A 26,195-nucleotide genomic window follows, 5' to 3' on the forward strand; every position below is an offset into this window, starting at 1 on the left:
GGGGTTCAGGAATTGCGTAGAGGTGGCACTCTGGTATGTGGTTTAGCAGGCACGGTGGGGTTGGGCTGATGGTTGGACTGGATGAGCTGAGAGGTCTTTCCCAACTTCAATGACCCCACGATCCAGGCTCAGCAGAGCTCCTGTCCAGGCTGTATGATCTATGCTGAACACGTGTGTCCAATTCTTTAATCACCTCCGTTTGCAGAGCTCCTGCCCAGACTGGTGCAGAGCAGTGGAGAGCTGCGGGGTCCCCGAGAGGGGCTGCCGCACGCCCTGCCCAGCACCACCCATGGCTCGTAGGGCACACCATAGCTCTGCCCAGCACCACGAATGACTCACAGCGCCCCGTGGCGCTTCGCGTTTCACGAGGTTTGGTCGCGCCGCCGCGCCGTAGCGGCGTTGCCGTGGCGACGCGCGGCGCGGCCTAGCGCGGAGGCGCTCCCCGGCGATGTCGTACCGGGACCTGAGGAGTGAGGAGCGGCGGTGGGGGGAGGCGGCAGCCCCGGGTCTAGGAGGGTCCCTCCGTGCCTTTAGGCTCTTCCCGGGGTCCCACGGGGGGCGGCGGAGTCTGGGATCCTCCCTGTCCCTGGGACGAGAAACGGTTACCGATACCGGTACCGAGAATGGCAGAAAATGAACTGTGAGGCTCATATCACAGAATCACCAGGTTGGAAAAGACCCAAAGGATCATCGAGTCCAACCGTTCCTATCAACCACTAAACCATGCCCCTCAGCACCTCATCCACCATTGTCCCACAAATCTCATGCGTATTCTAGTCCTTCCCAAGGAGTGCATCTGGAGAAGAGAAACGAAGCTGGTGAAGGGGCAGGAGAACAAGTGTGTTCAGTGTGATCTGTGCTGAACAGAGGTGTCTGCTGCTGGGATCACCTCTGTTTGCAGCCTCTCCCTCTCTCAAATGCAAGGTCAGACAGAGATCTGGCTACAAAGCTCTAGATTAGGAGAGATTGGGCTGTTGTGAACACTGGCAGCTTTTGCCAGGGCCTGAAAACCCTTTCAGTGAAGAAATTTTTCCCATATATCCAATATAAACCTCTCCTGGCACAACTTGAGGCCATTTCCTCTCATCCCATCCCTTGTTACTTGGAAGGAGAGCCCAGAACCAACCCCACTCCAACCTCCTTTCCAGGAGCTGCAGAGAGCAATGAGGTTCCCCCTTCAGCCTCCTCCAGGCTGAACAACCTCAGGGCCCTCAGCTGCTCCCACAGTCCCTGGGCTTCAGACCCTTCCCTAGCTCTGTTTCTTTCTCCAGACAAACTCCAGCCAAGGTCTTTCTTGGAGTGAGGGTCCTGGAACTGAACCCAGGATCCGAGGTGTGGCCTCACCAAAGCTGATATGATAGCTGTGGCTTTTACTTAATCCACACAGGATGTTTTTAAACAATGCTTTTAACACGGCACATCTACCAGTAAATGGTCAAGAGAAAACAGCCTCAAATTGTACCAGGGGAGGTTATCAGATTGGATATCAGCAAAAATTTCTTTACTGAAAGGGTTCTTGGGCACTGGCAGAGGCTGTCCAGGGCAGTGGGGGAGTTCCCATCCCTAAAGGGATTTAAAACACAGGCAGACAAGGTGCTCAGGGATCTGGTTTATCATCAGACAGGGACAGTTGGACTCGATGGTCTCAAAGGTCTTTTTCCAGCCAAATTCTAAATTAACAGCACGCTGTGGGAACCAGGGTTATTGGTGGTGTCTCTGCTGGATGTGTAAGAAAGGAACCCTGCTCTTTTTTCTTTTCCAGATTTTACGGAGATGATGAGGGCCCTGGGGTACCCCCGGCTCATCTCCATGGAGAACTTCCATACCCCAAACTTCATGCTGGTTTCCGAAGTGCTCCTCTGGCTGGTGAAAAGGTTGCTGATGAGGCTAACGGGTGTTGGGCTGATGTTGGCGTGTGTATACATACAGAATGAAATACGTAACATGGGGATATTGTGTCACTCTTTGAGAGCTGCTCTTCTAAATATCAGCTAGAAAATGCATTAGTTAGGTTTACAGGTTTTATTTTAACTATACAACCAAAAAGAGATGTGTTTTAGTAGCTGAAGTAGAGAATGCAATGACTCAGTCCTGGTAGAGATCTTACCAAGAGGGTGGGCATGCTTACTCAGAAGCAGCCGTGCCTCTCTCATGTTCTTTGAAATCCATTACCACTCTGCCTATAACTGACCTCGTGCACTTAGGAGTGAGAATTTATCCAGACACAGCCAGTTCTTACCTTGTTGCTACCATTGTTATCAGTTCAACCAGGTATTGTTTAGCATCCATGCCACATTTAAAATAATAACTAAGTTCTATAAGCTACTTAGAAGGTAGAAAATTACAGTTGAAAATATGACTGTGACCCATTTGCCTGATTGCTAGTTTTTGGCCTGGATTCATAAATAGAATCCATTAAGTTTAATTAACAAGCTGTTGGAAATTTGCTGAATACTGTTGCAATAGTAATAAAACAGAGAAATACTTACAGCCATTCAAGATTACTTGGATTGAATTGGATTACTTGGATTGTACCTAAATATTCTTTAAAATACTGCCGTGACACTGAGGGTCTGAATTAGTGGTTGTTTTCAACTCATAAAAGCATAAATCAGTGTCGTGTCCCATCCCCCCCGCCACCCCCCCGGGATGTACCAGTAAAAGAACAGGGCAGCTGAAAGAAAACAGAAATGTTGCTTAGAAAATCTGTTTCTCTGATGAACCTGAACACTTTTAAAAGTTTAAACTTCCGTGTTGTAATATTGCTGGGAATCCTGTGCCTAATGGCAAGGAACACTTTCAGATCGAATTGCAGCTCAGCGCTGGCACACTGTCCTTCTACGGGTCAGTGATACTTGACACAGGCAGATGGCTTTTCCAGCTTCTTTAAAGCAGAGAGGCTGCTTTGCAGGTTCCTTGCTCATAATTTCAAAAGATATTTGAAAGCGAAGGTGCTTTTTGCCTGTCTGAATGCTGAAAACCTCAAAGCCCTTTATTAGACTGGGAGTTACCTTCCGTAGTTCCTGCAGGCTGACTTCTAGAAGTTTCTTCATTTCATTTCACTTCTGTTTTTAAAAGCATTTTGCTATCTTCCAATTTGCTTTTTTGTAAGTCTCATTTACTTTAGAAAGTAATATGTTTGAAACAGTGTCTGAGCCTGAACTTTCCTTATGTATTTTGAGAGTGTGGAAAAGTCTGCTAACGTTGGAAAGGTTCAAGGGGCTGTTTTCTTATTGCCAACAGTAGTAATCTGGTGCCAGTCATTTTAATGCACCACCAGAAAGGCAACGAGTTGTTACTCTGTTGTATGCCTGGTGTTTTAAATTCTGAAGGCACTCATGATTGAATTTAGTTTGATTTACATGATTACTTCCAAAGACTTGATTGAGCCCACTGCATTCTGCTCCTCTGCATCATGGAGTCAAAAGATCTGTTTAGGACCCCACAGTAACAATTCCTGCTGGAGGAGTTTCTGGGGTTTCACAGCTGCTGCAGTTCATGCCCAAGCCCACCGTACGCATTCCAGTGTGTGGATACCCCTGGCTGCAGTAGGAGCAAGAGGTTTATTTTACTCTTTAGTAATTATGCATGTATTTCTTGTCAGAACCTACACATGCTTTTTGGCACAGGTATGAACCCCAGACTGATATTCCTGCTGATGTGGAGACAGAACAGGACCGGATTTTCTTCATTAAGGCAGTGGCTCAGTTCATGGTAAGTCAGCCTGATAAGTTGTGCTGCAGCACACTGAAATGCTGGTTCCATGCTAGTATTAATGTTTTTTTGCTTAACCCCTTGCAATGCATGGTTGTATTCTTGTATTGTTGTAAATCTGAACAGGTCAGGGTGGGCTGTTACTAAAATCATGTAGAGTTATGTACATCTCTCTGTGGAATTGGAATCTAAACATCTAACAGTAAAACAACCTTCATCCTTATCACTTTATAAGAAGGCGATAGTGTGAGATACAGCTGTAGAGATGAAATTTTTTAAGCCATTTAAATGTATTCAGGAAAGATCCCATCATATTTATTGCTAACTTTGGATGCTTGATTCTTTTGTGTGCTTGAATAGTCATCACTTCTGATGTTTTCATTATGATAAAGCATCATATGTTGGTATTCTGATGTATGAGCCCTCTCACTTACTTGGTTGAGCCATACTTTTCTCAGATCAAATCTTTTTATCATGTTATGCATGAACATACTTGAATTGTGTGATCAACTTTCTTAGTCCTATGGAATAAAATAACATTATCCTTAATATCATTGTTCTTATTTTGATGGAGTACAAGCCCTTGCTGTTATAACGCTCTTACGTAGCATTCTTAAGCAGGTGGAAGAACTTAATGGGGCTCCAGTACCTGAAAGGGCTACAAGAAAGCTGGAGAGGGACTGTTTACAAAGGCTTGTAGCGACAGGAAAAGGGGCAGTGGGTATAAACTGCAGAGGGGCAGATTTAGACTAGACATAAGGAGAAATTTCTTCACTATGAGGGTGGTGAGGCCCTGGAACACGTTGCCCAGGGAAGTTGTGGCTGCCCTATCCCTCAAGGTGGATTCCAACACCGTGGCAGGGGTTTTCCTATGAGGGTGGGGAGGCCCTGGCCCAAGCTGCCCAGAACAGTGGTGGCTGCCCCATCTCTGGAGGTGTTCAAGGCCGGGTTGGATGGGCCTTGGGCAACCTAATCCAGTGGGAGGTGTCCCTGTCCATGGCAGGGGGGTTGGAACTGGATGAGCTTTAAGGTTCCTTCCAACCCAAACTATTCTAGATTAGTTTCTTATAATAATCTTCCTAATTTTCAGAACGTATTAAAAAGGCATGATAATCCAGCCAGCTTTTCCTTTCTGATTTGTGGTGATGTCCACCATAAATTTCCTTAATTCTTAATTTTGCCATGTTCAGAGTGTGATATGCTTCCGTACACACAAGAATGCATTTCTGAGCTCCAGAGCATCATCAGATGTGATGAACAGATCTGTTTTGTTTGGAGTGCTGTCCCTGCTAAAAATCAAGTGTGCTTTAAAAGGATGAGTATGGAAGCAGGAATAACGTTACATGTACTTTTTCTATTAATGGCTGATTTCAAGTAAAAAAAGCCAAGAGTTTTAAAAAAATACATAATATCATTCAGAAAAGGAAATGGATGGAAGCTTTTTTAAATGTCTTGCACTCAATTAATATTACAAGATAATACAGGCATTACTGTAGATTTTCAGCATTTCCAGAATAAGAAAAGCTTGTAGATATTCCCTTAATAATTGACTGCCCATGGAATCCACAGGTGCCTTCTCCAGGAGCCCACAGCTTCATGCATCTGTGGCCAGAGTGCGATTTGATGGAGACAGATATGTCTCAGTAGAGAATGTCAGGGTAGATTAATCATAATGGAATATAATAAGAATATTGGTTTCCTTTACTCAACAAGGATTGAAGATGTGTTATTTTTTCACAGAAATTATGCATTGCTCTGTGTTACGGGTAGTTTGAGAACTTAGCAAATGTGTCCTTTTTGACCCAAAAGCTTCCAAAGTGTCAGCAGGATTATATTACATTGTTTTTTAATCATTTGCCCACCTGGAACTGCCCTTGTCTGTGTGGCTCAACACCTGGCTCCTACTCCAGCACACCTGGATCTAAATTTGAGGCAGAGCACAGCAAAAAGCCTCTGATGAGTTTATTCTCATAGAAATGCATTTATGAAAACATCCTTTAGCAAAGCAAGGTACCAGACTTTTTGCAAAAGGTATAAGTATTGTTTTTTAAAAAGTAATGGGAGAAGCAGTTGCTGTGAGGTCTGCTAAAATCTTCCTGAGTGCTTTCCAGGAAATATCATGTCCTGGTCTCTTCAAGTAACAAGCGATAAGATGAGAGGAAATGGCCTCAAGTTGCTCCAGGGGAGATTTAGGGTTAGATATTAGGAAAAATGTCTTCACTGACAGAGTGGTGAAGCCCTGGCAGAGGATGCCCAGGGCAATGGGGCAGTCTCCATCTCTGGAGGAGTTAAAAAACTGTATAGATGTGGCACTTGGGGACCTGTTGTAGCAGGCACAGTGGAGTGGATGAGCTTAGAGGTCTTTTCCAACCTTAATGATTCTATGATTCTATAATTTAATTCCCATTTCCAGTTGTGGAGATTTAGAGCCGCTGCTTCATTACCCAAGAGACTGTTCTAAGTATTAAATAAGACCAGGAGATTGAGCAATCCCCATCCTTCCTATCAAGAACGTGCTGTTGTACAGGAAAGAGACAGGCTAAAACCGTGACTCTGCAGCTGAATGGCTGGACTATGCTCAGCCAGGAGTTCTGGTTCTTTCTAGGCTAGTTTTGCATTTCCATCACACTGTCAAAATTTGGCTTTATGATAATAATAAAGCAGGTTTTAAAGTAAAGCGAACTTCCTGCCTTTTGATGCCATTCTCACAGTGTATTTCTGTTTCTCTTTCCTATTGTATTGATCTGATCTTCAGAACAGATGGAGGTGATTTGTAATGATACTTTAAAACTATTCAGGTTTGTTATAAAATAGGTTAATGTCTGAAGCTTTCCAAACACGAAGATACCTTCTTGAGTAAGCAGTGCCATTATTCCAGTCTGAAAAATACAGCTATTTGTCTGTGTATTTTTTTCCTCTTTTTAAGTAGTCTTTGAGTAAAAAACATTTTTTTTTCTTCTACTAGGCATTGATTTTTCCTTCTTGAACTTGAATGGAACTGAAATTGGAATTCCTGTCTATAACAACATCCTTTGTGATGTAGTGTGTTAGTCGTCTTTGTGCAGATGTTTAATGGATTCTGTCAATTTAAGACACGATTCTCTTAAAATTTAGTACCTAGTATTTCTGTGATTATTTTGTTAGATTCTACTGAAGGGAAGGAAGGAGAACACATCTGGCTTCTCGCTTTCTGTATTTGCTCCTTTGAGGGCACGCTGGTCAAAGTTTTCAAAACTGATTAGAGTTTTTGTTCCCTAAATTTTGTATTCCCCGGCTTGCATTGTACAACACCAGTAACATGTTCTGAAGGTTTTGACTTCACTTTTCAGCTGAGTTCCTGCTGTCAGGAAGCAGGTACAGAGGTGGTTTCCTCTGCTAGGCTGAGATTTTGGGATGAGAGAAGCAAGAAGTAAACATTTCCTGGAAATGGAAATATGATTGCAGAGTCACAAAGTTTGACAAGATGCCTATGGCCCAACAACTGGTGGTGTTTTTTGTTTCCCTTGTTCTTTGGAAGGCTGGAGCTAAATCCATGGTTTGAGATGTGGTCCTTTCTCTCTTTAGTTTCACAGGACATTCTCCCACAGTCAGTTGTGCAGCGAAAATCTGTGCAGAGCAGGCAAAACTTGTACCAAGCACTGTAATGTTTGAGTCTTTCCCCAGACGGAAGGTCATGTGCTGTCAGAACCCAAGCAGGGTATGAATTGCTTATAGTAGCACTGCAGTGTCCAAGCTGTGCAGTATCACAGAATCACAGAATCACTAGGTTGGAAAAGACCCACAGGATCATCCAGTCCAACCATTCCCATCAATCACTAAACCATGCCCCTAAGCACCTTATCCACCCATGTTTCAAACCCCTCCAGGGAAGGTGACTCAACCCCCTCCCTGGGCAGCCTCTGCCAGTGCCCAATGACCCTTTCCATGAAAAATTTTTTTCTGATGTCCAGCCTGAACCTCCCCTGGCGGAGCTTGAGGCCATTCCCCTTTGCCCTGTCTCCTGTCACTTGGGAGAAGTGCCCAGCTCCCTCCTCTCTACAACCTCCTTTCAGTGAGTTATAGAGAGCAATGAGGTCTCCCCTCAGCCTCCTCTTCTCCAGGCTAAACAGCCCCAGTTCTCTCAGCCATTCCTCATAAGGCCTGTTCTCCAGCCCCTTCACCAGCTTCGTTGCTCTTCTCTGGACTCGCTCCAGAGCCTCAACATCCTTCTTGAAGCAAGGGGCCCAGAACTGAACACAATATTTGAGGTGCGATCTCGCCAGTGCCAAGTACAGAGGGAGAATAAGCTCCCTGGACCTGCTGGTCACGCCGTTTCTGATGCAAGCCAACATGCCGTTGGCATCTTGTACCACAAGTGAATCATATATTCTTTCTGCTACAAAAAACATTTCAGCAGAAGTTTCATCTTAAAAAGATACTGCAAAGAAGATGTTGTTTGGATGCTTGTTTTTTTTAGTTGTAACTAGTGATCAGTTTTTGTTTGCTTGCCTGGTTAGTGGTGCCATCAGGAAACCTGCCTCAAAGTTTTACCTGAAGTTTGGCATTGGCTCCTTGTGGCCCATTGTTTGTAATGTCATCTTTTCAGGAATTTCAAGCAGTCCATTCTGTGGCAGATGTATGCTCTTTTTTATGCTCTTTTCTCCCCTTTATTTTGAAGTATAAGAACATACTATTGTATTTTTTAATTGTTTTTTTCCTTACTAGTCTGTCTGTACTTTTGAAAGATGGAAGACAAGGGAATAAAGTCACTAATATCATTGCAGGGAAAAAATCAAGAGAAACAATAAAACATTCTGAAGGTACTGCTGGAAGAGAAGATGATTAAATTAGGATAATTGATCTTATTCTTATAACTCATTAAGGGTGAAGTATACCTCTCTGCAGCATCATCACAAGACCTGGGAAGCACTTACTTTCCACTTAAACTTAATTTGAATTTAAGTGGTGCACAGGTTTTTTGCTGATCTTCATGCAAGGAAGAATTAATGGATAGTTTGAGTTTTTTCATTCTAGCAATTATCTGCAAATATTCTGACATGTCGAAAATGCACGTTTTTCAGAAACATTTCTTCTAGAAACGTCTGTAATATGATGAGGCAAACTTGTGTTTCCAGACTGGCAGTTTTAGTTCTGTAAAGCAGAGCATGGTGCTCCTGAAAAGAAATTTTGAGCAAGGTGGGAAGAAGTCAATGAGTGTTTGTTCTTTGTGACACAGTTAATTCATTCTTTCTTCCCAAAGGCCACCAAAGCTCACATAAAGCTCAACACCAAGAAGCTTTACCAGGCAGATGGCTACGCAGTGAAGGAACTGCTCAAGGTCACCTCTGTGCTTTATGGTGCCATGAATAACAACGGAGTGGAACGTGCAGATGTGAGTGACGAAGACAGCAGCAAGTTCAAGTCTGATCTTGGCTCAAAAGTAAGGGAAACTTGTGCTTCTGTTTCAGGCAGGGGGGTTGTGTTAACTTAGGAAAAACAAATCCTTTTTCTATCTGAAACTTCAGTAGAGAACGTTCTCACAAGGGAGCGGGTGTGGTTTTAACTCCTACTTTCTGTAGTTGAGATTGTGTGCTATGACTTGTTTAGTCTCTGTGGATTCTCAACTAGAAGCATAGTAGAAGGCAACAAGGGCACAAAACTGGTCATCTTTGTTTTGGCCTGATGTTGAAATCACAGAAATATTGGAGTAGGCCAGAATAAAGGCTGTTTTCTCTCTATTAACCTTGTTTACATCAGGAGGAGTTTGGAACATAGTGACTGAAAGTTGTATTTGAGCCCATTTGCATTGAAGGAAAGGAGGATCTTCTTGTTATCCTAACAGACATCAAAACTGTTCGAGCCCTTAAAATAAATGCCATCTCTAGATATTAAAAAATCAAAACTCTGTTAAATAAGAGGATTTCCTATTACTGCTCTTTTGTTAATTTTAGCACCTCTTCTCTATTCTGATGTTTTTAGTCTTTGAAGCTTTTATAACTATATTATGTCATGCCTGCTTGTTAGACAATAATACTGCCATTCTTCAAGAAATGGCAGGACCACAGGCAGTTCTTCCTCTCCATAAGTCTGATGTGCTTCTCTGAAGAAAGCACCCAAAGAAATAATGAAAAACCACTTGTAGATGATCAATATTCACTACTTATGCAATGTGCAAGATATGTACCTTTTGGCATATATGCATTTTAGTTTTACATATGAAAAAGGTGATGTTTCCCTTTGCTCTGGGCAGCGCATGAACCAAGAACCCGCTGAGTAACACTTTTGAGGAGGTTTTTTGTTGGCCTAAAGTGGCTGAGGGGTTCACCAGTCTAAATGGGTGTTGATGCCTTCTCCCAAGTGACAGGTGATAGGATGAGAGGAAATGGCCTCAAGGTGCACCAGGGGAGATTCAGCTTAGACCCAGGAAATACTCCTTCACGGAAAGGGTTCGTGGGCACTGGCATAGGCTGCCCAGGGCAGTGGTTAAGTCCCCGTCCCTGATGGAATTTAAAACATAGGCAAATGAGGTGCTGAGGGATCTGGTGCAGTAGTGGGCAGTTACGGTTGGGCTCGATCTCAAGGGTCTTTTCCAACCAAACAAGCCCATGATTTTGTGATTCTAATCTGGACCATCTTAAAGCCAAGAGACAGGTTTGCTCTGATGCCAGTGGACAACTTCAGTACTACAGCAGAGTTTTGGCCAGAGCACTGACCTCCTGTGCAATTTTAGTGTCAAAATGGGAAAAATCTGTTGTGGATTTTCTTTGTGGTATGGGGGATTCTCTTCTGCTATTCAGTGCTGTTGCTGTGTTTCCAGATTGCTGACTTGAAGGCAGCTAGACAGCTTGCTTCCAAAATCACTTCCAAAGGAGCCACGCTGTATGACTTACTTGGCAAAGAAGTTGAACTAAGGGTAAGTACAAGCTGGAGAGTGTGTAGGAGCTTATGTTCACTGGGGGCTGCAGAGAAGGGTGAAAAAAGTACCAGTTGTCTGTCTGAACAGCTACATCTAAAATGAATATTCTCTGAGCTGAAGGAATGGATCTGAATGTTTGTTTCCTTCCTGCTTGTATTAATACCTGAGTTGTGGCAGGCCTGAGAGAGCAGTTTAACATTTTCTCTTTAGCAGGAAACTGGAATACTCTCTCTAGAACTGTTTGGAAATATTAACTTTATACTTACATTTTAGTGGTGGGGATAGATATATTCTGAAAAATAAATGATTAATGCTGCTAGTTTTAGAATTGCAAGGCTCATTATTTCTGTTAGAGTAATTGAAGGCCTCACAAGCTTGCAGAGTACATGTTCTTCAGCTTAGTTGTACAATCACTAGCCACTGCATGAAGTCACGGAAGCATCCTGAAACACTGCCGATACGTCTTTCAATTATTTTCTTAAGTACATTTCTTTGCAGTGCTGATGCTTATTCATTTTCTGAAAATAGACATTTAAGCAAAGGAAACCCTGAATGTTCTCGTGCTGTGCTGGTTTTGGTAATGTCCAGGTTTGCAATATCTGAGTTGTAGGAAGTGCACCCTATAAGAACAGAAGACGGTGTGCCTTGATGATTAATGCTCCCAGATCCTTGTTTGATAGAGTACAAGTGTTTGCAAGGGTAGGTGATATATAGGGAAGATTATCTGTGGAACACTGCCTTTCTTCTAGACTCGTAAGTCAGCATGGCATGCAGCTGTGGGAAAGGCATTAATGTTTCAAAAGGGAGAGAGAAGTGATAAGCTGGTTCAATTCAACATACACAGCAGTCACAAAACTGTTAATCAGCCACTTCTTTGCTTAATTTCTTAACTTTGAAATACTTTTCACAAAACTATTGCCTAACTTGTTAATATTAGCTTTGGAGCATTAAACCCTTTTTTCTGTGGACAGCATACCAAAGAACTCCACTCAAAGGTGAAATGTAGCTCAGTGTAAGGCAGGATGTTTTTAAAAGTATTCAAGTATTGGTTTTACTTGGCTTTACTTGGACTTCAGTAAAGCCTTTGACACAGTTCCTCACAGCATTCTGCTTCAGAAACTGTCAGCCTCTGGACTGGACAGGTGCACACCCTCCTGGATGTCCGGGCCCAGAGAGTGGTAGTAAAAGGAGTTAACTCCAGCTGGAGGCCAGTTACAAGTGGTGTCCCCAGGGCTCAGTGCTGGGTCCTGCCCTGTTCAATGTCTTTATCAATGACCTGGATGAAGGCATCGAGTGCACCCTTAGCAAGTTTGCGGATGACACTAAGCTGGGTGGAAGCGTGGATCTGCTGGAGGGTGGGGAGGCTCCAAAGGGATCTGAACAGGCTGGACTGCTGGGCTGAGTCCAATGGCATGAAGTTTAACAAGGCCAAATGCCGGGTCCTGCACTTGGGGCACAACAACCCTGAGCAGCTACAGACTAGGAGAAGTCTGGCTGGAAAGCTGCCTGGAGGAGAAGGACCTGGGGGTGTTGATTGACAGCCGACTGAACATGAGCTAGCAGTGGCCCAGGTGGCCAAGAAGGCCAATGGCATCTTGGCTTGGATCAGAAATGGCGTGGCCAGCAGGTCCAGGGAGGTTATTCTCCCTCTGTTCTCAGCACTGGTGAGACCGCACCTCGAATCCTGAGTTCAGTTCTGTGCCCCTCACCACAAGAAGTATGTTGAGGCTGCAGAGCGAGTCCAGAGAAGAGCAATGAAGCTGGTGAAGGGGCTGGAGAACAAGTCCTATGAGGAGCAGCTGAGAGAGCTGGGGCTGTTTAGCCTGGAGAAGAGGAGGCTGAGGGGAGACCTCATTGCTCTCTACAACTCCCTGAAAGGAGGTTGTAGAGAGGAGGGAGCTGGCCTCTTTTCCCAAGTGACAGGGGACAGGACAAGAGGGAATGGCCTCAAGCTCCACCAGGGGAGGTTCAGGCTGGACATCAGAAAAATCCTTTTGACGGAAAGGGTCATGGGGCCCTGGCAGAGGCTGCCCAGGGAGGAGGTTGAGTCACCTTCCCTGGAGGTGTTTAAAAGACGGGTGGATGAGGTGCTTAGGGGCATGGTTTAGTGATTGATGGGAATGGTTGGACTGGATGATCCTGTGGGTCTTTTCCAACCTAGTGATTCTGTCATTCTGTGAAATTGGGTATTGTTTAATAACTTTAAATCAAGGCTTTTAGGAGTCTTGCCCAACTCTAGAACTGGGCCCTGGAAAAGGGACTTGTACAACTGTGGTTTGCTGAAAGCATGACATGAAAAATCAAGAGAAGTGCTTCAGTGCAGCCACTTCTCATGGGGTCCATTAAGAAATCCTCAATGGAAGGCTGTTTAAAGGTACAATTTCTAAAAGGGTGGTGTTTCTTATATATAGTAGTGAGCATGTGTTTCTCCTGTTGTAACGACTGAGTGCACAACATGTGGCTAACTGATCCCTCATAGGTACACAGTTTGTATTTTGCAAAAGGGTTTGACAGATTGAACTTCTCATCTAAGGAAAGATGACTTTTGCTTCTGTCTCATTCGGTCTGAGTTTATATCCTAAGAGCACAGGGCAACACTGTGACAGCGCAGTGAGAATCTCCAGAGAGCAGCAGAAGGGATGTCTTGCTCTATCCCTTACGATTTATGACTGATTACGGCCTTCCTCAGTGATTTATGAAACTTGAAGAACCCATTTTTGGCAGCTGTGTTAAATGCCAGTTCTGGTACGTGAGCATGTGACAAGTTTGAAACTTGAGCTGGTAGCAAAACACATACATTTTAGGTTAAAAGCTGTGAGGTTGCAGAGGGGAGGGAGGGCTTGGTGAGGTGATCCAAGAAATACTTTAGTGCAGAATAAAGCAGTAATGACTTTCAAGGTCAATTGTGATCACTTGAGGAAGGATGCTCCCGAGTTATTGTACATTGAACATCTGAAATCCAAAGGGAAAAATTCATGGCTATTTCTAACACCTCAGTGATGCTGACTGCCTCTGAGTGTCTGCCAGTTTCCATCTGCCACAGGTGGTGTGGACACATTAGGAGGATCCTGTCAAGAAGCTGCCTTGCTTGGGCTTACTGAGTTATTAGATGTAGTCAGAAAACAAAGCAAAAAAATTCTGGCATATAACTGCCTCAGTGCTGGTGGCAGGCATAGATTTCTGACTTTCTCAAGGTTGTTTTCATTTTATTTACCTCTTAATTAGCTCTAAGCATGTAAAACTGAAGAAAGATCTTAGAATCATGGAGTGGTTTGGGTTGGAAGGGACCTTAAAGCCCATCCAGTTCCATGCCCTGCCATGGGCAGGGACACCTCCCTCTGGATCAGGGTGATCAAAGCCCCATCCAACCTGGCCTTGAACACCTCCAAGGATGGGGCAGCCACCACTGCTCTGGGCAAGCTGAGCCAGGGCCTCCCCACCTTCACAGGAAAACATTTCTCCCTAAGATAGCCTCTCAATCTCCCCCTTTTCAGCTGAAAAACATTCCTCCTGATCCTATATCTGCACTCCCTGATCAAGAGCCCTTCCCCAGCTGTCCTGGAGCCCCTTTCAGTAATGGGAGGCTTCTGTACATTCTCCCTGCAGCCTTCTCTTCTCCAGGCTAAACCCCAATTCTCTCAGCCTCTCCTTGTACAGGACATGCTTCATTTTCATGGCCTCCTCTGGGCTTGTTCCAACAGCTCCAGAGTTGGGGCTCCAGAACTGAATGCAGGGTCTCACCACAGTGGAGCAGAGGGGCAGAATCCCCTCCCTCGTCCTGCCGGTCCAAAATGAAAATAATATTTTTTTTAATGTACTTACGTTGCACTGAAGACAGACAACACAGTGGAGTTTGTTTTCTAATGCTCCTCTTGGCACTTACTCCATCTGTGACCTTGAACAAACTGTTTGTTCCCCAAGTAGCCTCTTGTGTAAATAAAGTGATTTCTGTAATTTTGAAGATTAAAGCTTTTAACAGCCAGATAAATTGTTTCCCAGTCTATGGAGGTTAAATCTCTACGTAAGTACAAGACAGTGCTCTGAGTGTAAATGTTATGTGAGCACACAGTATGAGCTTGTTCCAAAACTGATGGAAGCCATTGAGAATTTCTTTACTGACTTCAGTTTGTGAAATGCTTCAGTTAAACTCGTAGGAGAGCCAAAGGCGCTTAGGTCCAGCTGTCGTGCTGAGGCAGAATTAGTTACAAGAGTTACCACTGAGGACATTTACTTTGGATCTCTTTAATTTGTGGTGTTTTGATTAAAGCATCCTTCTGCCTGGCCTCCCCGTGCTCACGGTGTCATATCCGGCTGCCTGCTCTTCTCATGGAGAGGTAGATGTGATTTGAGGGACGGCTGCATTAGTCAGTACTCCCTGAAAGTTAACTGCAAACAATTTGTTACACTGGAAACACTTTCCATCTGCCAAATGTTCATTTTGGGTGCCAAGTACTGCCTGCACCAGGCTGATAAACTAATTTCTCTCATTTCCTGTGCTTTGGTTAAAAGTTGTCACACATACAGTTTCTCTTGGAAAATTGTGATTTAGGATTACTGGAATTCTGGAAAATTACCTGGTTTTCCTCAATTTTTTTGAACTATTCTGCTCCAACCCAAACCCTAATCTATAAGGTTGAGAGAGTTGGAGTTGTTCAGCACGGAGAAGAGAAGGCTACAAGAAAGCTGGGGAGGGGCTTGTTTACAAAGGCTTGTAGTGATAGAACGAGGGGCAATGGCTATAAACTTGAGAGGGGCGGATTTAGACTAGACATAAGAAGGAATTTCTTCACAATGAGAGTGGTGAGGCCCTGGAACAAGTTGCCCAGGAAGTTGTGGCTGCCCCATCCCTGGAGGTGTTCAAGGCCAGGCTGGATGGGACTTGGAGCCCCTAATCCAGTGGGAGGTGTCCCTGCCCATTGCAGGGGGATGGAACTGGATAGGCTTTGAGGTCCCTTCCAACCCAAACTATTCTAGGATTCTATCAGTTCTGAGGAAGAGAGCAGCCAAAAGTAAACCTTGCGATGTAAGATTTAGTTGAATCAATACTGCCATGTACTTCTGGTTGCTTTAACCATAACTGTGATTATATGCTATGTCGATGTAACATTTGTGAGCATGTTTCATATAAGAAATGGTTTCATAGTGAGTTCCCCAGGAGCATTTAGCTTGGACACAGAGCTATGAATCAATGGGTGGCTCATGTCTCCTTGCCATTTGGGGCCAGTTGTGTGAGCGCGTTGGTGACTTGGTCAGCCAATCGGAAGATCTGAATTCTTGTAGCTCAGTTGTTGACTGTTTTGAAAAACCATTCTGACTTGACTGAGAAGAAAATCACATTTCAACCAGTGTTTGTGCACTGCAGCATTTGTCAAAACCTGCAGGAAGCTCCACTTAATCAGGTCAATCAGACATGCTGCCTTCTGAATATCCGTTGAGGTTTTGGCTCTTCATTATCCTAACCTTCCTTCGTGAGGCACAGAGTGCATGTCTCAAGACTATGTTAAAATTTTAATTGCACAGGAGGAAAATGTGTGGCCTCAATGATTTTAGCTATTTTTAGCCGTTTAAAATGCTCTTTTTTTTCTGCCCAAAGTGAGCCACTTGGTATTTCTGTCACTGGAATACAACTCCACTTACTGCTAGGTAAGCTTTGCTGGAATGGAAACCCGATTTGTGTTGTGATGTTTCCTGTTACCCACTTAATATGAATCGAAAGTTCAAACTGTCTCTTTGGGTGGCATTGCTGCATACACAGTGCCTGCTTCTGCCTTTGCTGTGACATTGCACGATGACTTTGCCTATCTCTGAGGTCTGAGAGGTGTTCCTTTTTGTTGCCTTTTTCCTAAGAGAATCCTCACCCTTCCTGAAGTTTTCTTATCTGTTACCTGTAAGGGAAGGGAATTCTATTTCTGATTTTGTTACAGAAGAATGTGGATAAAAGGAGAAACTGAAAAGATTTCTTGCCTGCCTGGATGTCTCACCTTTTTGATGACCTTGTTGCTTTTCCCTTTTAAAAACAAAAACCAGGTCCCACCTGTCCGTGCTGCCCGAAGACATTTCTGCCTGTTTGTATTAGGTAATTCGCTCACAAACGTAGCTTTTGCTCTGCTAGAAGAGATATGGTCCTTGTCATCTGGCCAGACTGTGGAGGAGACCTCAGAAACCACGGCCTCATTGAGGATACATTGTAGTATGTGGACTAATCCAAGCTTCACCAATGCAGCATGCCATGAAACTGTTCATTACATAAATTGAAGGTGAGGGTTTTAAGGATATAGGAAGACTGCAGTAAGCACGTGTTGGGGTTTGTGAGCTGAGGGTGATTCAGTGGAATTGGCTCTTGAACCAGAAGTGTGGTGGAGTGCCTGGAGGGATGTGTGGGGAAGGAACAGAGCAGTGTAGCTGCCTGTTGGAAAGGTTTGAAGTTCCTGTTTGTGCCTCAGCAGTATGTGCACCAGCATTTGTAAGGGGTTTCTTCTGTCACAAAGCATGTATACAGATTGCTTCTTATCTAGCTAGGCAGGCCTTTGATTCCTGTTGATCTGCAGAAAAATTAGGCTTTCCAGTTGGCTTTTTGTCTCAGTTCTTCTTGAAGCATGTGTTTTACATATCAAGATAGCTGGGGGTTTCAGACACTGTCTTTGATTGAGGGTTTTGCATTGCTGAGCAAGGAGATCTCTCTCCAAATTCCCTTTGTGGACTGCTGAGATGAGCATATGAGAGAGCAGCACAGTTTTATGCTGGCCTGGAAGCAGGAAAATTCTCAATTAGCTTGAACTTTAATCTCTTGAGGAAAATGGGCTGTTAGGATGAATCAGATTTCTTCAGAAGGTGCGGATTGTTTTTAATGTCCCTTTCTGCTCATGTATAACAGTGCCTTACGATCTGTTCCCTACATTAACCAAATATGATCGCAATGCATTTTAGCAAACTCCCTGAATAATAAACTCTCCAAAAGGAGAGTTTTCTTGCCTGCATAGACAGCAGTGGTTGCAAACCCCCTGTTTGCAGAGAGTATGAGATTTAAAATGCTTCCTGTGCTCAGACTTAAGGCAACAGGCAGTGACAGTGAGGGGGTAACTTTTGTTTCCATCAGGCTTAGGAACTGCTGAAAAATGAGGAAGGATTTAACCTGTGGTCAAAAAACATTTCGTGCAAAGACCAGTCCATTGGCAAAAAGCTTTATTTTCTGGTCCTTACCACAAAAAATTGTTTAGAAACCTCTGCTAGGTTTGTCATGAGTGACGTGTGTGCTGGTGTGCTGAATTACGTGCTTGGTTTCTTGCTGGTGTTCAGAAGACAGGTGCATCTGCTTATCCATACATCAAGCATGCAGGAAGCTGGTTTATCAGGTTTTGATGCATAATTGTGGAAGAAAATAGCAGCTGAAAATATTTCACTGGGCGTATTTGCCAAATGGGTTTTGCAATAGTGGGTCTCCATTGGTAACCAGGTATAAAGCTCCCGTGATAAAATTCTCAGTGAGGAGACTGGTGGGGCACACTTACAGAGATGGTAGCATCCTCCTGCCCCCACATTTTGTGGCTAATAAATGCTTTTGGCTTTCTGCATGGTGCCATTACTGTGCAGCAAGGGAGTGTGGGAATTTAGGGTGAACTCAGTATTCCACGTTAACGCTGCAACACTCAGGGAGACAGGAGTGTCAGCAGGGGCGAAGCTGAAAGGATTCCCGCTTACACATTAGTGTACTGTATGCAGTTCTGGAATAGCCAACATTAGAAAAATATGGAAATGTTGGAATGAGTCCAGAGGAGGCCACAAATGTGATCTGAGGGCTGAGTGACCTCTGCTATGAGGACAGGATGAGAGAGTTGGGGTTGTTCAGCCTGGAGAAGAAAAAGCTCCAGGGAGACCTTAGAGCAGCTTCCAGTACTGGAAGGGGCTCCAGGAAAGCTGGGGGTGGGGAGGCTCTTGATTAGAGAGTGCAGGGATAGGACGAGGGGGAATGGTTTTAAATTGGAAGAGAGGAGATCTAGATTAGACATAAGGAAGAAATTCTTGACAATGAGGGTGATGAGGTCCTGGCCCAGGTTGCCTGGGGAAGCTGTGTCTGCCCCACCCCTGGAGATGTTCAAGGCCTTGTTGAATGGGGCTCTGTGTAACCTGATCCAGTGGGAGGTGTCCCTGCCCATGGCAGCGCGTGGCTTTGAGGTCCCTTCCAACCCAAACCATGATATGATTCTATGATTTGCTTAGCAAGGCAATGCAAAGCAGCAAGCACATTCATAATTTGCACCTTAGTTCACTTTGCAGGAACTTCCATGCTTAGAGGAGTGCCAGAATCACTGCTGCTACCTCATGCCTCTTGTGTACCTTCATGTGTTTTCTTTAATAATTGTCACCTTCAGTTCAATATTTTTACGCCTGGCTTCTTTGATTTTTAATTAGCATTTATCATGTAAAACTACAGCCAGGGAGCTCGTGGATACTGAATAAGAGGCACAGGTCAGGGTTAAGCAATCAGCTTGTTCATGAATTCCTCTCTGGTTTCGCCTGTGTTTGCTTTCTCAGGTTGGAATTCCCAGGCCTTGCCCTAAGTCTCTCTGCTTGCCAATTCCACTGCCTTGATATTTTTTTCTGTATTTTTCACCTCTCTGGAGATCTCTGTTTTTAGCGGTGACTTTAAAGGAAGCCTCTTGAATATGAAAATGTGTATTTGGATTAGTGCACCTAATTGCAAAGAGTACAATGCTTTAAAAGAAAATTAATGAGGCCATGTTTTTCAGCTTGGTTTCATGTGCATGTGGGTTTTTTTGAGCACAAGGAGTTGTGAGCACAGCAAGTGCAATAAAATACCAGGGGTTTGGACAGATTTAGAAAATTGGGTATGCCATCACCTATGCAACCTATTTGTATCAGTGCATTTAAGCACAAACATGAGCCTTTGTGTAAAGCCAGGCTTTAAAAATCTCAATTGTCATGTTACAGCGTATTATCTATTGGGTAGGAGTTACCAGTGAGGATGGATTGGGCTAGTGGAAAAAGATGCTTTATTTGCTCATGTGGGGTGCTGGAGAGAGTCAAAGTGGTTGTGTTGAATTAACTTTCTTTAATTTGCCACTGGCTTAACAATGTTTAAATGGACCGACTCTGGTCAATTTGAAGGAAATGCTTTTTCTAACATCTTCATAATCTTTATGGAGTGTTTATTTTACCCTGACACAGCACACACTGCAGTGACCTGGGCTGGTGCTGGGTGGTTTTTGCTCAGCTATGGAAAGGCAGAGGGTAAGGGAGTTTATAATGAAAAACTAAGGTCCTCGCTGTTTCTTTTACCCATTTTGGAAGCAGAAAGGAAAATTATTTCCTTCCCTCTGCTGAGTGACAAACTATTTCGTTTTACTGTGTTTGCCCTGTGCCAGAGACCTGGATATTGCTGTCAGAAGAACCGTTGGGCAGGGCAAGGTCCTCACCAGGCAGAGCCTGGTGCCCAGGCAAACTTCTCAGAAATAAACGCGTGATTTGCTAAGCTTGTGAAATGCTTAATGTTCTCAGAATTGCTATGGAGCTCCATTACTCTCGTCTGGTCTTTTGCACAAGGGTCTATGTGTAGAGTTGCTCAGGAATACATATTGTGCAGACTCTGTGTCTTATTTTCATCCAAATTAACATTCGGCTACTTAGATCTTGTGTTTCTGTGTGGGCAGGGGAATGTTCACAAGCACTTAAGGCAGCATAAGCTATCGCTGCCACCAAGAGTTGTGACTCCTGTCACTATTGCCAACATAGTATTTCTTGTACATCTTTTCCTGTGCCAGGGAAAAAAGCCTTCATGCAGAATGTGGCAGCTCACTCGGGGAACTGATCCAGCAGAGGAATATGCTCAGCACAAAAAGCTGCTTTTTTTGGCTGGATGAGCTCCCTGATAGCATTCACCATGCAACTCAAAATCACAGAATGCCTAAGTTGGAAAGGACCCACTGGATCATCAAATCCAACTATTCCTATCAATCGCTAAACCATGCCCCTTAGCACCTCGTCCACCCGTGCCTTAAACACCTCCAGGGAAGGTGACTCAACCACCTCCCTGGGCACCCTGTTCCAGTGCCCAGTAACCCTTTCTGTGAAAAATTTTTTCCTGATGTCCAGCCTGAACACTCCCCTGGCGGAGCTTGAGGACATTCCCTCTTGTCCTGTCCCCTGTCACTTGGGAGAAGGGGCCAGCTCCATCCTCTCCACAACCTCCTTACAGGGAGTTACAGAGAGCAACGAGGTGTCCCCTCAGCCTCCTCTTCTCCAGGCTAAACAACCCCAGCTCTCTCAGCCGCTCCTTGTAAGACCTGTTCTCCAGCCCCTTCACCAGCTTTGTTGCTCTTCTCTGGACTCGCTCCGCAGCCTCAACATACTTCTTGTGGTGAGGGGCCCAGAACTGAACACAGGGCTCAAGAGACGGTCTCACTAGTGCCGAGTACAGAGGAAAAATAAGCTCCCTGGACCTGCTGGTCACGCCGTTTCTGATTCAAGCCAAGATGCCATTGGCCTTCTTGGCTACCTGGGCCACTGCTGGCTCATGTTCAGTCACTGAACAGCCCCAAGTCTTTCTCCTTCGGGCAGCTTTCCAGCCAGACTTCTCCTAGTCTGTAGCACTGCTCAGGGTTGTTGTGCCCCAAGTGCAAGACCCGGCATTTGGCCTTGTTAAAACTCATGCCATTGGTCTCAGCCCAGCGGTCCAGCCTGTTCAGATCCCTTTGCAGAGCCTCCCTACCCTCCAGAAGATCCATGCTTCTACCCAGCTTAGTGTCATCCGCAAACTTGCTAAGGGTGCACTCGATGCCTTCATCCAGGTCATTGATAAAGACAATGAGCTGCTGGGGAAGGAGCTGGGCTGCCTGTGCTAATACTTTGCGCAGCCTGGAGTGTCTGTTGTGGTAACTTAGCAAAGTAATTGTGTCTGCTTCCAGAATTCATCCTGGGTACAGGCTGGGTACAGTCTGTGCAGTGCATATGAAGTGCTTCTAGGATCTTAGTTAGGTGTTTTTTAGAACAATGATATTTCCGTCTTTATCCACCTGTTACCAAATGGTTTGCCAACATAAGGTAATTCTAAGGATAGCTAACTGCAAAAATCCCCCTCCTTTCCCCTCAGTAGCAAACAAGATGTCCAATGTTTTCATATAAAAACCAGGTCAGTTTTGTAAGATATCTTACGGACAAGTACGCTGAACACCCCAGAGACCATCTGTCCCCCAAACTGCTGGGGGTGGAAGAGTTTTTTTCATCCTTCGGGATTTAAACAAGGATCTCTGGGGTCTCCTTGGTGAGTGTCAACCACTTGGTTATGAGCATTGGAGAAGCCTGCCCGTCTGAACCGTCTGACTCATACAGGTGTAGGAGGCATCTACTGACTGTCCTGGCTGTCTGGCAGGGTTAGGATTGTTGATATTGCTTGTTGCTTCACAATTCCTGTGACGCTGTGCTCATCTACCTGTGTTGTTGTTTTCATGGGTCGTGTTGTGAAGATGATGAAATCTGCTGTGCTGTGTTGCATACCTTGCTCAAGATGTGATATCCAGAGCAGTCTCCAAATTCCTGCATTCAGGAACACCTCCAGTTCAGGCAGGAGCACTTGTCTTGTTTTGAAAAGATGCCTTAGTTGCTCAGTGTTAATCTCAGCCTCACTAAGCAGACTTTTTCATCATCACCTGTTCATTACGTCAGCTGAGCCTTGGTGAATAGAAAGTAAATTCTACTCCATTTATTATGCAGAGAATTGTTTCATTTTTGCTTGGCCACACTTAGTTCTGCGCGTATTTGTTCATTTGTAGTTTTTAAATATATTGGTGTATTTTCATTTCATAGGAAGCAAGAGCAGAATCTATTGCCAGACCTTTGGAGATAAGTGAGGCTGAGAAGGTGATGAAAATTGCCATTGACTGTGTTCTGGTAAGCAAAATGATATTTATTTAATTGCGAAATTATCATTCCTCTCCTGCAAGAAGGAAATAGCTCTTTTTAGTAACAGCCTAGGGTTAAGAGGACCAAAGCGCACATCACCTTCAGCTGGTGGGGCCAAACAGTACTTCACCTGGTTAGTTAATAGCTAATGATGAACTTCAGTTAATGGCTAATGCGGACTTTGGTCCTTTGGTGACATCAGATGTGTGAACAGGAGTTCTGCAAGGCACAAGCCAGTCTGTGATGACTTCTTGTGTCATGATTCTGTAGTCATTGATGATTCTTATGGTTTATTTGGGAAATATGTGAAGAAACCTGTTAATTGAAACCAGTAGCTTTCCTGACAGAGTGAAGGAACTGTCTGGACAGCGATGGTTGTGAGCTGTCAGTCAGAAATCACAGCCTGCAGCAGAATGGGTAAGTGGTGTTAGCAGCACTTCCTACAAGAACATGTTAAGACCTGCTCTGCTTTCACTGTTGCACTGTATAACTGTGGTGGTTTGATATCCAGAAACATTCCTCCAGTTGATGCATCAAAAAACCTGCAATTGGCCTCCCTTGGGAGAAAATGACAGAAAAACCCTCAGCATTGTAGCCATTCGCTGCCTCTGTTAGGAGCTCAGTAGTCACTCCAGAAGCTCTTCAGGAGGGATAAAAATTGCCTCAATCAGTACAGAGATCTACATCCGCCCTACATTGTCTAAGCTGTGTAAGCTTTGCAGAGTCAGGACTGCAAGGGGTGTCCTTGGTGACTCAAAATGTGCTGGTTCCTTTGGAGTTCCGAAATTGGGCTTTAGAAGCAGGGTGGCTCAGCTGGCCAAGGGGTGAGAAGAACTGTCAGTGTGCTAGTAAGTGCCATGCCAGTGCAGTGTTATGGTCTTCTGTCTGAGGACCTTTTGTCTGTCCCAGCAACAGTGTTCTTGCTCCAGTGCTTGGGTTCCTGTGTTTCAGAACCATAAGCTGCACTCACAGCCACTGTGCTAGTGTGTTAGTTAATTAACTTACAGTAATCACTAGGATTTACTTAACTGCAAAGTGCATTCAGGGCAATTGTATAATTGCAAGGAGTGGAGTTGCAGATTTAAACAGCCAATGTATAATCAATAGATACTCCAGGTGATCATTCCTTGTGTTTCTGTTCCCACTCTCAGTCTGTATGAGTTTCAGCTGCTGTTAAAATGCATGGCTGTTGTAGGCAGCAGTGCTGGTAAAAAACCAGCAGCATAGGAGAGCAATTGGCTTCTTGGGAAGTACCAATACCTGGATCTCAGCTGATTTATTTCTGGACCAGTTAATGGAATGAGCTATTAGAGCTGAGCAGCACCTGACAGCTACTGCTGGAACTTCAGTGTGCAGTCCTCTCTCTTTTTCACTCAAAAAGTGCTCATAGTTTCCTGAGCATGAGCACACAAAATGTACGCAGCTCATTTTAATAAGCTGGAATATTCCCACTTTCCCCTCCTGATTCCTGTAGCACATGTTGCAATGTTCTGCATGCTTCCCAGATTTTGAAAAGATCCTTTAGAAAAGGATGAAGAATAGAGTAATTTCTTTATAAAAGTGGCCTGTATCATTAAGATAACATTCACTGCCTAGCCAGTTTCTGTTCTGGCTTGTTGATATTAAATTATTTGATTACCTGAGATGTGAGGTTGTACAGAAGAATGTCTGGCATCTGAAAGGTAATTCCAATTATTCCTTTGGTATTCCAAAGGTAATTCCAAATCCATGGTTCGCCCTCCTTCTCTTTTAGGAAGAAGTCCGAAAGACTAAAGACATGTTGAATAATGTGGCTTTGGATGAAGCGAATTTGGAAGCCAAGATTGAAAAACGAAAATTGGAACTGGAAAGAGGCCAGAAGAGGCTACAGACTCTGCAAAGTGTTCGGTAAAGATTACAAACTCTATCTACCGAATAAATGAGCGTTAGCATAAATGATGGACCTGTGTGGTGTTAGTGCCTAGAGCAGTGAGGAGTGAGGTCTATAATGAGATCGAGGTGATGGCCTGTGGAAGAGATTCTCTTCTCTAAAGTGCATAGTCCAGATTGTAATTGTTCATTTTTCCATTACCATGTGTTTAAAGTCAGAATTTCAGACCTGTTAAAGGTGGCCAGGATATTATTTATTGGGATTGCTTAGTTGCTGCTTGAGCTGTACAAAATGGTCGGGTAGCACATCTGGGTTTTCCTTTGTCGTTAAATATAGATGGTGTCAGGTAATTCTTATAACGGCAACTCGTGCAAACATTCCCTTTGTTTCTAGAGGCTCTCAGCATTCTTAGCCACCAATAAAAGAGGTTTGTTACACATCCGTTTGTAAGAACTGTTCGTCTAAGCAGTGATACAGGCTGCCATAAGTTCAAGATGCTCAGAGTCACAGTTTGGGTTGATTTCTTGCAGGTTAAATAATAAACTGCAGGTTAAATAATAAACTGCAGGTTTGTACAATCTGAAAGATCATGTTTTATTTGTGAAACCATATTAAAAAAAGAGAACTATTAGAAATATGAGTGGTGGAAGGAATGACGTTTATTCATGTATGCACTTGAGTCAGTAACACTTTGGAGGAAGTGTGTTGGGTAGATGGGAAGCATCAAGCAGCAGTAGTGTTCTTTGGGACACAATGGTTGGCTCTGTAGTATAAGGACATCATCACTTACTGGTGTCAAGTCTAGCAACACTTGTAATGACAAAGCATAGTTTAGTAGCAAGTAATTCTCCAGCCAAGTAGGTGATTTACCAGCCGTGCTACAAGCTAGGTTCTTGGAGCCATGGAACAGCAGGATAATGAACTTAAGTTTGTCTGATGAAGGAGCCAAAAGGCCTTTCTGCCTGCTCTATGTCATCTTTGCAGAGTAGTTTAGTGACAGGGGATTTTTTTTTTGTGTGTGTGTGTGTCTTGTACTTTTTAGGCTCTGAAGTAGTGTGGAACCTTAAAAACAAAAGGTCTGTATAGATTAGTTTAGCAGATGTGGAAAGGAATCCACACACCCAAAAATGCTTTTTTTAGAATTTTGCGTATACAGGTCAATATTTCACTGAGTACTTTGTGCTTCTTCTCTCCAGTCCTGCTTTTATGGATGAGTATGAGAAGATTGAGGAGCAACTGCAGAAACAATACAGTAGTTATCTAGAAAAATTCCGTAATCTAACCTACCTGGGGCAGCTTCTGGAGGATCATCGTAGGACAGAGCAAGAGATGTTTGAGGTAAGACAGTTCAGCAGGACTGGATATCCTCTAGTTATTGGCCTTGTAGCAGGAAATGTTTCAATACCCCTTTGCCAAAGCACCAAGTTAATAGTTGTGGAGCCAGCTCTGAGCGACTGGCAGTTGACTGACAATCCAGTAAGCGTGACTGCTCTTGAACAAGCATGGTAAAACAGCTTTATTTTTTTAGTTAGTAAAGTGAAACCAGTGTAATGATGCCCCTTTCCAGTCTCTGAATCCTCTGGCTCATTTTCAGTTGATGCTTTTTGTTCATAAAGGAATCTTGCAGCATTTCTGATCTTCCTTTTTCTACAAACAGTGAACCAATGTATGTGCTAAGGGTTATAATGTGCTTATTTTTATCCTCTATATAAGGGTTTCTCAGCACAAGGCTCTTCAATATCCTCACTGTAGTCCTCTAATTGAACAGAGCAAAGAGGATCAGTGAGAAAAACAGCATGT

At 44.0% G+C, this 26,195-nt stretch overlaps 1 protein-coding gene across 5 annotated transcripts in view; it reads left to right on the forward strand.

Annotated features, from left to right (window-relative positions):
- The first annotated feature begins 426 nt into the window (after positions 1–426).
- Positions 427–26,195, forward strand: part of CLUAP1 (clusterin associated protein 1) — a 75,334-nt gene continuing 49,565 nt past the window's right edge. For 3 of the 5 annotated variants that reach the window (XM_069870218.1, XM_069870219.1, XM_069870222.1), the window contains exons 1-8: positions 600–667; positions 1,763–1,874; positions 3,630–3,714; positions 8,954–9,133; positions 10,511–10,606; positions 22,430–22,513; positions 24,279–24,412; positions 25,592–25,733. In XM_069870218.1, the coding sequence (XP_069726319.1) occupies positions 634–667; positions 1,763–1,874; positions 3,630–3,714; positions 8,954–9,133; positions 10,511–10,606; positions 22,430–22,513; positions 24,279–24,412; positions 25,592–25,733 (867 nt within the window). In that variant the 5' untranslated portion in view covers positions 600–633. Of the gene's footprint in view, positions 471–599; positions 668–1,762; positions 1,875–3,629; positions 3,715–8,953; positions 9,134–10,510; positions 10,607–22,429; positions 22,514–24,278; positions 24,413–25,591; positions 25,734–26,195 lie in introns of those variants that run through there. The other 2 variants (XM_069870221.1, XM_069870223.1) reach the window with 1 other exon arrangement.

Source organism: Phaenicophaeus curvirostris, chromosome 16 (genome assembly GCF_032191515.1).
Source record: "Phaenicophaeus curvirostris isolate KB17595 chromosome 16, BPBGC_Pcur_1.0, whole genome shotgun sequence".
Classification (NCBI taxonomy): Eukaryota; Metazoa; Chordata; class Aves; order Cuculiformes; family Cuculidae; genus Phaenicophaeus; species Phaenicophaeus curvirostris.